Source organism: Stigmatopora nigra, chromosome 1 (assembly GCF_051989575.1).
Source record: "Stigmatopora nigra isolate UIUO_SnigA chromosome 1, RoL_Snig_1.1, whole genome shotgun sequence".
In the NCBI taxonomy this organism is placed as follows: domain Eukaryota; kingdom Metazoa; phylum Chordata; class Actinopteri; order Syngnathiformes; family Syngnathidae; genus Stigmatopora; species Stigmatopora nigra.
The window spans coordinates 11,729,347-11,742,569 of NC_135508.1; the positions used below are offsets into that span (position 1 = coordinate 11,729,347).

The following is a 13,223-nucleotide window of genomic DNA, read 5'->3' on the forward strand; positions in this document are numbered from 1 at the left end:
CTTTGATGATAATTCCCTTCAGAGGTTAGGATAAATTAACAAAATTGGAAGAAAAATTGGCTCCCTGTTTGCCCCCTCTTAGAATTTTCATAGAAATGAGATAACCATGTTTAACCCTGCTCAACAAATCACAAAAAAGAATGTATCCATTATTTTCTCGCCAAAGGTAATAGACCAAAATACTGTATTACATCATATTATTATCGTTATTTGAAAGAACACATTATGTTAGAATTGCTTGGCCAAGAATCAATTCTTATTAGATATGCCATCGTATATTTTCCTGATGTGTTGGGGTGCACTCGCCGATCGATGCATGTGGAAATCTGAATTGTATTTGGGCTAAATGCAATGAATTCTCGGATATGTGTAATCTGTGGAACGATAGACTAGGTTTTCCCATGCTGTTATTTTTTTTGGCTCTAGCTGGAAAGGACAAGACTGGCTCCAGAGGCTGTTTGTAGCCTGTTTAAGTTCACTGAGCATTTGGAGGGCTTCTGTTCGGCTGCAGGAGTGGGTGAAGGAGGATTTGTACTGAGATGGAGGACTGTTCCTGTTTTCAAAACAAATGAGAGCAGGTGACAAAAGAACAACGGAGCTCCTCACTACCTCCAACCTAAGACCGCAGATATATTTTTCACCGTCTTTCGCCTTCTCTGTCAACAGCTGTGTGGCACAATGTGATATCCCCACCTACACGCAGCTAATGAAGACGTTTGTTTGGCGCTTAAAAACAATGGGCAGCACGACGAAGGCAGCCTCCGCTTCTTTTCGCACTCCCACCTTCACACCCCATCCGCCCCCACAGCAGATGGACTGAGGTGAAAGCCAAAGTGAGTGTTTTTTTCTTTTTTTTTAGCGCTCCCTGCTTCAGTGCAGTGAGTGTGCGCCAAGGATTATGAAATGACAAGTTTTCTTCAAAGCTGCCCACTGCTCTGCAGAAATTGTTTTGTTTATTCTTTTTTATAACACAGAGAGGTGGGAGTGTGACGACATAGTGAATGGCTCAAAATGAAACATGGACTAAGGTGTGACTTGTCTCATTACCTTGCGTGATTTCTTATATCCAGACAGCACATCATAGAAAAAGACAACAAAAAATAGGGAGGAATATAGTTATTAGAAGAAAGGTAAGAGTGCACAGTGAGACATGCTGGTTGGTGCAAAGAGGAACATGCACACGATAAGCGCTTTCATGCAGTCAGGCCAATTCCCCAAATGATTCATATTTCTTTTAAAATGTAGATTTTTTTTAATGCCAGGGGTCAATAACACAGTACTCACTGAGCTTTTCAAATAATGGCTAACAAGTGAAGAAATAATGTGGTATACCTGAAATCTTGCAGAAGTGATTGAAAATATAAAGACTTGCAGAAATGTATACAGTTGAAGTGAAGTCATAACACAATCAGTGTATCATCAGTGTGATTATTTTGTGAATGTGGATGTTTTTCCGAGCCGTTCATTTTGCAAAAACAGGCGATTCCCATTGTGTGAAAATTCTGCTAAGCGACATACATGCACACTGTGACAAGTGTGACACAGAGTCAAGTGTTGCAGTGTTTAGGGTAGTAAATATGTCCCTTCAGATGTATTACCTAGTCATGATTTTGAAGATTTTATGCTACTGAAGCCTACACCATTTTAACATGTAGTATGATATGTATATGTATCTTCTTTGCCTTTTTTTGTTCACATTTGTTGTTGGTTTTGGTGTATGCCTCACATTCAGACAAATGTGTTGCGTCGATATCTGATTTTTGTCCATCTATGAATGAACCCAGGTCACATAAAAAAAAAATGAAATTAAAAAACGGAACTGTTCACACTGCATGGAAAAAAAATGTTTCGCACCACGCCAAATAAATCCCAATTAACCTGTAGTCTGAACATAGCCTAATACTAATGAAACATAATGAAATACAACTTGTGGTAGCAGTTTGCATTATTCAATTCTTGGATAGTACTTTTCAAAAGGTTTACTGGTCAGCGAATGTAGCGCAAACTTTTCACTATTATTTGCATGAATGTATTCATGTAAGATAATTCTATTTACACATATTTAGTTTGTCCCTTCCTTTCCATGCATTCATACAGTACATATACATACGTAGTGCATTTCCTTGAATTATAGCCGTCTCAATTCTACGCTACAATGTGCTTGAATTAATTGACTGGTCTGCTGCCTACTTGTAGATAAAATAAATTATTGAATAAACACCTTCGGTTGGGTCAAGAAAAACAGGTGGTGCCTCAAGGTGGTTATAATTACATTGACTATGGCATCTGATACCACCATGGTATCAGACATGTCAACATGTTTACCTTAACCGTTAAGATGCGACATCTGTAAAGCTGTCATTTTGAAAAAGTCCTGCTGAATACAGCAAGGATGTAAAGCTACTAAACTTTTAAATGAATGACTTTGTCACAATTAAAAACGAAGGCATAAAATCCGAATGCTGTCCGATGAGTATATGCACCGCAATAAATCATGTACAATGTAGTGCTAGGAAAAAACCTGAAAATATCCTACATTTAGTGTATAAATAGGCTTTGCATCACTTTAATGCTTTGCCAATAAACAGCAGGTTTTATTTGAAGATGTTGCAGGATAGCTGATGTACTATATTTTTTCATATTATGTGCCAAATGTTCCACTTTAAAGGATTTTGTACAACTGTGGCCGCTGCATAATTAATGCTGATTTTTTTTGTATAATGTTAACAATAAAGGAGAAACATGAATTTTTATTTTTATCATATGTGTTAATACGATACCACTGGAATTGCCAAATTTCAGAATCACATTGACAACAGCCATCTGTTGCCCATCCTCCATTAGCTTCTGAGTACGGTAATGGAGGACCAGTATTGTAATATTAATAGTTGACCTTCCATGGCGGTTTACATTGTACTTATATGCATTGGAGTTTTAATGATGTTTTGGTATTATTTAGAAAAACAAAAGACATTAGAAAATACAGGGTAGGCGTGAATAATCCGTAGCTGGAAAAATACAACACATAGCAGCATTGTATCATGCACAAATATTCGTAAAAATTGATGAACAACAGTGAAACCCTCTTTTTTTTTCAACATTTGTTTGAAAGTTCATGCTATTAAAAAGATGTAATAAGGAAAAAAGCCCTCACATATGGGAAAACAGAACTGCACCGCTCAATAGGCGTCAGTTAAAGAAGTGCAAACATGATGGAGGAGGTGAAACAAAAAGGGTTTTTTTTTGCTCCATCTGTGCTTTTGAATGTATTTGCTTTATCAAGCTGCCAGCTTTAGTAGTACTTGGTGTGATGCACACTTCCAGTATGCAATATATTGTAGATATATGTATATACATATATATATATATATATGAGAGTTTTATTTGAAGAGTTCCGTCACTCGGCTGAAAAGCTCTTTAACTATCCTCAGCTCATCCATTATTGTCCCAAAAGACCATCACCATCCTCCACTGGCTTCTATGTGTTTCTCCAACCTTATTCTATTAAGATTTTCTGCCTCTATTGCAGGGGTAAGAGACAATTACCATATGGATGATGAAAGAAGTTGATGGCAGGGAAGCAACGAGGAAGAAAATTTGCTGTGTTTATTGTAAAGAGACGGGAGCTAACAAAGTGCATGTTCATATTCACAAATTACACTTTTTAATGTAATTGGAAGACTCATGGCAGCTTATCAGGCGTAAGGTTCGCCGTCGGTTGCGCTAAGGACATTAGTTATGCTGCTATCTGCTTCTGAGTCTGTCTGAAGGGAGGATGTACACCTGAAGCTATTTTTCTTTGGGGTGTCTAAGTTACCTAAGTAAAATGAAGGGCTGACCAAGAATTACAAGGCTCCTGGAATCAAGGCAGCTTGTCAAAAAAGTCCCTTCATATCTACAGCTTTAGATCACTTTGATGGATGTCAGACTCATTTTTCAGCCAAAAGTCACAGAGGCTGCTGGTGAGGTGAATTCCTCAACAAAGTATCATCCATTGTGCTTACATGGCACTTAAACATATATCCTAACTTGCTAATTTAAAAAAAAATAAGTAAAGAGCTCTAGTGCAGTCGTGTCAAACATAAGGCTCGCAAGCAGCAAGCGGCATATTCTTAAAGGGAAATAGCAAACCTAATATAAACGACCATGTGATAGACAGACATATTGGGTTAATGGCTATAATGAACATCACAGGAAAGTGAAAGAAATTTGGCGAACTCGCATTTTGATTGGCCCATAAAAAGAGGACCCACCACACCCCATTTTTAGTGTTGTTTGTGACTGTTGAGATTGCATTTTTTATTCAGAAAATGCAGCTTGATGGAAATACGTTTTGGAGGCAAAGAGGATGTAAGAAGACAGGCAATAGTTAAACAAAAAGATGCATGCTACCAAATGTAAGTACTAGAGTTGATATTTCAATTTGACTATACTCTAAAATAGGACTGGCATTAATCAAATGTCAACCCCCACATTGGCTGGCAGCTTCCGTAAATGAATGGCTTTTACTGACGTTTTTTTTTCCACAGAAAAATAAGATTCTGAGAAAAACAATCAAGCACAAGGAAAATACAAGCACATTATAATGGACAGTGGGGCTTTTTATAAGTAATGGAAGAAGAGCAGTTGATGGACTAAAAAGGGGGGAATCTGCCCTAAGCATGCCAAAGCATACCACATACGCCCAAATGCTCTGCATGCTAAAAGCAAGACAACATTAGGCAGAGCTTGTTGAGCTAGCGACTATACACTCACCGGCGCCTCTCCTCGGACCGCATCCTTCTTGTTTACCATGATCTCTCCTTTGCGATTAGAGCGCTCCAAGCTGATGGTATTCCATGTATGGAGTGTGATAGGTTCTTTACTCCTGGATCACAAACACAATGGTTCGTAAACAACTAGAAAAGTATTCCTTGAAAATGTACACTTTAATAATAGATTGTCACAACTGCGTTTACTGCATCTGTATCTGCTTATTAGAAGCTTCATCAATTTCTGCACACCTGATAGTAGCCGGCCCTTTGCCGAGATCATATCGGAACTCCAGGAATCCCTCATTGATGGACAAAGAGATGAAGTCTCCTCTACCGTCAGTTTTTTGCCCGTTGTAAAAGATGAGGCCATTGGAATCGTTGGCCATGAGTACCACTGTCATGCTGACTTTTTGACTGGAGACAAAGCATGTCAAAGAGATCAAACATGCACAACACTTGCCACTGTTTAAAAAAAAAATATATATATATATATTGAAAAAAAATAATAAACTCACCGAAGATCATGTCCATAAAGATGCAGCCCCTTGAGTTCTAAATAGGAGTCTCCATTGAACAGTGGCATGTATGCTCCTCTCCTTGCAGCGACTGAAAGCCCCCCAAAATGGATCAGCATGCAACAAAATTAGCATTTTAACAAAACTACAACAAATTACTTGTTTTTTACATCATTCCAACATTTGTCTGCAGAAAAAATACATATTTTCAAAATTGAAGTCTTGAATGTAATAACTTTTTGAAACGTATTCATTCATTTTCCAAACTGCTTATCTTCACAAGGGTCACGGGGGGTGCTGGAGCACATACCATGCAAATCACGGGCACCAGGAGACAACCATTCACACTCACTCCAATATCTACCATGTATGTTTTTGGAATGTGGGAGAAACTGGAATTGCTGGAGAAAACAGGGATAACATTAAAACTCCACATAGTGACCTGGGTTCGAACCTTCGACCCAAGAACTGTGAAGCTGACGCGCTAACCTCTCCCCACCGGGGATGCCTTGTGACTTACTTAACCTGAAATTAAATTATACCTCAAAAATTCATTTATAGGTGTCTAAACAAAATATGACGGGAACATCCTTGAACAATAACACATTTAAAAAAAAGGGTTGACGTGTGTAAAACATACAAATCCAATCATTTTAGAAAAAAAGACTACGGGCACAAATAAGACAGCAGCCTGCCATGGTGACAGTCTCACAAACAACCATCAAGGGCATGTGAAATGCCAATGGAAAGAATGAGTATTTTGGCAGGCTTTTCTTTAGAAATAGATGACGCTCTATCTGCAGGACGTTCTGTTCCTGGCTCAGAAAAAAAAGAACAAAAAGAAGATGATATGGCTTGACATTAGCTGAGCAATCAAGTGCAACCAGAGGGTAAGTGTTTAGCTGTCTTCTTCCAACAAGATGCACCCACAATGTTGAATAAGCCACACACCTACAGTGTAATTTGTAACGGGCTGAAATTAGTAACCGTGTTGGGTCAGGCACGCTGAGATGAGAAAGCTAATTAGATGTTGTTCCAAAAGACAGAATTTTGATGACGCACACCAGCTGGGAACTTGCGTAGACAACTGTCAAGCACGTAACTCATCTCTATTAATAGTGAGCTGAGATGCTTGGAACTGTTTCAGACAATAAAGAGGGAAGGAATGACTTTTTTTTTTTGTTTAGTTTTTTCTTTCTGTCAGAAAAAGTGGAAGAAAAGGAATGTTTTATGAAGATGACGGTTTGGAACTCAGAGCAATGTATTCAGAAATCTTTAGTCGGACCGTGTGACACAACTGCTCTTCATGTTCATGTTCCTTGCATTGTGACTAAGAGTTGACACAATGATGAACTGGTTTTTCTCTTAACATAGCTCCAGAGTTGAAGAACTCCCCCTAGCAATTAATCATGTCACATTTCTTTTTCCAAATTGTGATGACTGACAGGCTGTACAATAATTTGTACATCCTTTTATTCAATTTGGACACTTTTTGAAGCTGAATTCTCCTCTCTAGCGAATTGTAAAACAAGATGCCCAAATAATGGACAAATAATGAGTACATTTCTCAGAAACAAGCCCTGGAAAGAAAAATGAGGGTCTGGATTCCATTCATCTGTTTAGAGTGGCAATTTCAACAAAAAACACCTTGTATTTCTTGCACTGTCTTTGAGTGTTTTATCAGGTCTGTAAAAAATTCTATACTAAAGCTGCCCCCTACTAGAAAAATAGACAATATAGGTGTGGAATATCATATCAGTATTGTCGCTATCCTTAACATCGCCTTGAAGGAATTGAATTGAAATTATGAAATGATGTATAAATACACATTAGGTGGTTAACTGGTTAACACAATTCATAATACTTAGACATCGTCCAAAGTGATCCCATTCCTTTACTGTCACACCCAAAACATGATATATTTGCATAGCATCTGGGGTTTTCTAAACTATGCTGTGATGCACAAACCGTTCATTAACCCAGTTTTATTTTGTTTACTTAAGTGAGTCTGCATTCAAGGGTCACTTGTGAGGAGATAACAATTTCTACCGGAAGCCCTAATAATGCTAATTTATTTTAAGTAATATGAACTCTCAATATTTGTCCTCATCACTATCTGATCAACTTAATCTCAACTGGCAAATTGTAATCCAGCCCTTTGGCATTGAAATGTCAAGCTTTTGCGTGAATGCAATTATGATACACTCCTTAAATTTTACACCCTTTTTAAGTGTGAAAACTGCCTGTCTTTTTACTGCTGTCAGCGTAGTTGTCAGGGGCTTTTGTCCACTCTCTACCTGCCTTATCTGTGAGAGCCCGTCTAGTGCTAACTGACACCCCCATTAATCACAGAAGTCGGGGACGACTGATGCGATTATTCATCTCATTGATTCCTGTGTGAAGATAAATAAATAAAAAAATAAATAAAAATCCCCTTTTGGAATGGGAGTCACTCTCAAGGGGAGATCATTGATTTTGCTTCAACTCCACCTATTTGATTTGATTCACCTGCTAACAGGACTCGCACTATTCCTTTTGATTTTCTGAATTCCCAAAGGCTTTGTGTTTCTCTTTTGATAATATTGTGCACAGGACTGTATAAAGCCTTTGGGAAGGCTACAGTTTAATGTATATAGAGATCAAAAAGGTCAACTAGCTTTACAACGACAACCCTACCAAAAGAAAAACTGTTTCCGAAGTTATACATTATGTATGATGTCTCATGCTATTTTTAGGGCGACCTAGTGGGCGAGATTTTAGTGCATCGGCCTCACAGTTATGAGATCGAGGCTTCAATCACAGGACCTTTCTATATGGAGTTTGCATGTTCTCCCTGGGCTTGTGTGGCTTTCCACTGAGAATTCCGGTTTATTCCCACATCTCCCAAACTATGCTAGGTTGGTTGAAGACTCTAAATTGTTCTGATTTATGTGTGTCAGCGTGAAAGGTTAAACATCCCCCTGCTCCCTGAAATTGGCTGGGCACCAATTCAGGGTGTCCCCCTCCTGGTGCCCACAGTTGGCTGGGATATGATCCAGCACACCTCGTGACCCTTGTCAGGATAAGCAGCACGTAAAATGAATGAATAAGGGCTATTTCTCTAGCAATACACTGCTTCAACGTGACACCTGCGGGTATACAGCAGAATGCTACTGTTCACTAACAACCATTACAGTTGATGCAGAGGATGGCCCAGTGGGACCAATCATTTTGTGGTAGGCCTTCCGCAGTTTCAACCCACAGATCTGATGCTCACCAACCCTGAGGGTTCACACCATTTCCCCTTTATGCTCTGTGTGTTTGATCTTGCGTTTGGATTCAAAATGGATGGAAATGTCACAGGCTGGGCAGACCATAAGGCAAAACCATGAGGGATACAGAAGAGGTAAATGGCATGTCTTGAGAAATGTTGAGTTTTCTGCCAATCAGTCTTGCTCAGTTTCAAACTGGGTGTGTAGGTAGGGGAACAATGTGTAACAACATACTGTAGTATGAGCCCTCAGTGAATTCAAACTGGCAAACCAAGGACACTCAAAAGGGAAAAACAAAAGTGTGGGTTGAGAAACTTCTATGAAAAGTCTGCAAACCATAATGAAGTAGTTTTGAGGAGAAAATGAAAAGGCGAAGAACGTTACGGACAATAATGTATTAAAACTAAACTTATTTGATGAAAAACTTGCTACTACTACAGTTACTTGAGTGAGATGGACAATCATATGTACGTTACCTATTTCACAGTGTTTCCCTTCACGTCCCATTGGACATTCGCATTTATAGCCCCCTTCGGGTAGTGCCTGGCACTCAGAAGATGGATGGCATTTGCTGGGCTCGCATGGATCATGAACGTCGGCACAGGTTGGGCCTACAGATGGAAGAAAAAATCCATTATGAGTGGGTAAAAAACCTACTTAGGGCAAAATATGAGGCTTAAAAGTAAGGAGGATTTTCTCTGTAAAGGGGTGCTGGGTTTGCTATTTTCTTTCAGTGCTGTCTTTGATATAAATATTTTTCTTGTACCTCTTCCTTAGGACAAATGTTTACTTATACTCAAAGCAAAATGTCTTTCACTGGCACTGTTTCAGGGTCATGCAATAACAGTAACAGAACCGGACAAACTTCTAAATAAGTATGGGCTCATGTCGTAGGCCTGTGGTGATAAAGTAAATAGACCTTGATGTGCTACAAGAGGAAAATGAACAGATTATGTTTAACCCTGCAGCAAACATTGCTGATGAAATTCTTCCAGTGTAATGTATACAACTGAAAGAGAGGTAACCAACTCATTTCCTAAAAGCCATTAACTGATTTGGGCTCAATTGTATACTACTTCTACCATCTAGACTACTTTTTAATTAATGAATTAACTAAATACTGCATTTTATGGCAGAACCGTGTTTGGAATGTTAGTTTCTCTCTACGAAGCCTTATTGAGGTGGGAGTGGATTCGGTTCAAATGGATTTGAACCACCCACGGGACATGCCCACTGCGGGTTTAAACTGCTTTAAGATTAAGGCACAAAAGTTTACCCTAACAATTAACTTGGTGAGAAACTTTCTGTCGTAAGCCACAGAGCAAGCAGTGAGGCAAGCATGATTAGCCTGCCCTGCTGTCTACTCTTAACTGTGTTCTCTCTGAGCTGCTTGTTAGTTGGCATCAGCTGTGGGGAGAGAAACAACAAGAGGGGATGTTGAGGTAGAGCTAGGCCAAAGGCCAATTACTGAACATTTGGTGAACCTTTTCCGGTTTGTGCTCAGACTTAGCATTTACTATATTATGTCTGACTTTCCGGACGAGCCGGATGACCTGATGGTGTTCACCAACAGACCTTCTGCATCAGTGGAGTTGGGGCAATGTCAATCTCATTTGGGATTTATCAGCATGACAAGATAACAGCGAAATCCTTTAGTGAGAGAAAATTGTCAATGTGGTTCCACAAGGATTTGATAAGGGAAGTATTATTATTACATGAAGTTAAAGGAATATTTCATACTCAAAGATAAACTGTAACAGCTGGAGAGCACTACATTGCATTCACAAGCAACAACAACTAAAGGATTTAAATTGCTGCTCCCAAGAATTTTTGGGACTTGATCTTAAACTGTTACACTGAACTCTTGTAGCAATGATAATGAGAAGCACCAATAAAGGACATGAATGTATAAATAAATAAATAAGAAGGTGAATCTTAATTATTTTGTTTTAAGAACTTATATGTGTACTTGGTGCCCGGAAATAATCAGATCTTTTTCTTAGTACTCTATATTTAGTTTGTGTAATTGGACAAAAATAAAATACAATAAAATCCCAGTTATGAGATTAAGTGTTCCTCTGGGCAGACCAGGTTCCCCTCACATCCCATAAATTTGTAGGTTAGGCTAATTGGACCGCTCAAATAGTCCTTAGGTGAGAATGTGAATGTGTGTTGTTGTTTGTCTCGTGCTGTGCGATTGGCTAGCAACCAGTTCATGGCTTCCTCTAGTTTTTTAATTAATCAAAAACATAGATAAAGTAACAGTAAAATAAAGAACAAAAGACAAAAGAAATATCTGTTAATGTAACATATTTACAGTTTTATGGACAACTACAGTCCAAAAACAACATAAAAAGCTGTTGCCGAACAGAGTTAAAAAAACGAAATAAGTCGCAAGCCCAGCCAAGCAAAAAAAGTGTAACTTATAGTCCTGAAAACACAGTGTATAAAACTAAATTAATTTACCCTAATTGAAGGGCTGGATGCATTAAAACAGATGTTTGCTTTCGTCAGTGTTAATGTTTCCCAGTTGTCAACTTACCCCAGAATCCCTTTCTGCACTGACAGTGGAACATCTCTGCCTCTTTGACCTGACATGTGGCACCATGCTTACAGGGGTTTGGCAGGCAGGGGTTGTTGCCACATTCGCCCACACCACTGCCATAGAGATTATCAACACCATTCTCTTGGAGATTGAGCACCCGGTTGTTGACATCCAGCAGACGAATGCAGCCTACAAGACCTGAGGCTACACCAGTCCTCTCCCTTACACTGCAGAGGCAAGAGATTAGGTCATCACACCACACTAAAACTGGAACAGTTTTAAAACTACAACTAGGAAACTAATGATCCCTTGGATACCAATGAACTTGAAAAGGATCATTTCATTTGGATGTTGATTTAATAAGCTCATGTCTCATAAAATAACGAATATTCTATGACGTCCTCCTAGTATGTGTATAAGGGAACGAAGAGCATAGAAAATAAATGGCTGTGTACAATTGTGACAGTCTCGGATAATGGCGTGGCACGCTCACCCAATATTGGTGCAGGAAATGTGGAATCTGTCCCGTTGAAGTGATCGTATGAATGTCAGGGTGAATGGTTGTCGCTCTATACGCATGTGCTTTGTGAATGACTGTCAAGGGTGTAGTCTGACTGTTAGTCTTATTAAACTAGGATAGGTTCAGAAGAGGATGGATGGAAGCCCAAGTTCTACTGAAACCGCATTGGCATTTTATGTGTTTTTTAGTAACTGAGATCTTGACATAAACCAAACATGCTGTCTCTCCATTTTATCAGCCCCCAAATACTTGATATTCTGCAATGTGTTCCGGTTGATGGAAGGGTAATACAGAAATATTATTGCTTTCTAGTCAGCCAAAAATGTAAGAATGTGCAGAGTCCGGGGGGGGATACATTATGTTCGTCTACAACCAGTGCATTCAAGTATAAATATTATGATATTACCTGTCTCACATTATTACTTGTCTGTGTAGAGAGCAGCTCCTTGTCAGAGCGTACTTCATAATGCAAATGTCAGACTTGATCTTCTTCACTACATTACTATAAACTCCCAATAATTACTGCCTTCAAATTAAGACATGGTAGAAGATTCCACACTGAAGTCAGAATTCATTTGCAAGATTGACAAAGATCAAAAAGTGGATCTGACGAGTGTAGTATGGAAAGAGATGTTACGATGAGACTTTCCATTCGAAGAAGTTCCAAATTAAAGATTCCCTTAGTCATAGCGTCATTCAAAAAAAAAAGATTGTTTGTGTCTCTTATCTTACACTGCAAATATTGTTTCTACGGATCAAATGTCAAACACTTACTCTGGCGTCATTTCTTCAGGTACTCCTCCAATGAACAGATTGGTGTCTAGGTTAAGTCCATCAGTTCCACGTGGACTTTCCCCCTCCACATGTGGTTCGTTGTCCACGCTCAGCATGGCGAGACGTCGATTGCGGGTTACTACCAGCTGATGCCATCGACCTGGAGTGATTTCAACATTGCTGACCACGATGCCTGTACCTGAACCTGTATTAAACCTGAGGAAAATGGAGCATGTGAGACTCTCAGTCAAATACTTTCCCCACAACTAGTGATGTCCAGATCTGCTCCGACTATTTCTTGAGTATCGGACACTATGAAATTCGGTCACAAGTTTGGATCCGATCCAGTAGTTGCGTGACGTCTTCATGAATTTGACAGTGTGAATACTAAGCAAACAAATTAGACGTAGTTTCTGTTGGCGTACCCTTTACACCGATTTTGTATCACAAAAGTGTCAACCTGCCGGGGGTATATACAAGGACAAATCCTTGATATGCCAGAATGCTCAGATGCCCAATTCCCAAACAAGTGCAGCAAGGCTAAGGCTAAAGAAATCATTTGAGCAGTTTTTTTTATGTTTAAGGGCAGCTGCACAACCTAAGAAAATAAAGCCCTGGCTTTGGGAGAAGGAATTGCTATTGAAAATGTTATTCCAGTAATGATGCGATTAATCTCAATATGTGGTAATATATCTTTCATAGTCTCCTTGTGAATGAATGTTTCATCTATAATTAGCTCTTGAAAGGTAAAATGGATACAGAAGGTACTGTCATCCATTCGCACATTTAGACATAATTTAGATATCTAAATCTTTCCTTGCCACAAATATTTTTTTTCATTTCCTTACGACTTAAGATTTGCAG

At 39.0% G+C, this 13,223-nt stretch overlaps 1 protein-coding gene across 4 annotated transcripts in view; it reads right to left on the reverse strand.

Moving 5' to 3' along the window:
• agrn (agrin) overlaps positions 1–13,223 on the reverse strand; it is a 173,814-nt gene that overhangs the window by 17,354 nt on the left and 143,237 nt on the right. For all 4 annotated transcript variants that reach the window (XM_077732487.1, XM_077732654.1, XM_077732404.1 and 1 more), the window contains 6 exons: positions 12,360–12,575; positions 11,063–11,292; positions 8,997–9,131; positions 5,270–5,360; positions 5,004–5,168; positions 4,756–4,867 (listed from right to left, as the gene is read on the reverse strand). In XM_077732487.1, coding sequence (XP_077588613.1) covers positions 4,756–4,867; positions 5,004–5,168; positions 5,270–5,360; positions 8,997–9,131; positions 11,063–11,292; positions 12,360–12,575 — 949 coding nt within the window. The remainder of the gene's footprint in view (positions 1–4,755; positions 4,868–5,003; positions 5,169–5,269; positions 5,361–8,996; positions 9,132–11,062; positions 11,293–12,359; positions 12,576–13,223) is intronic.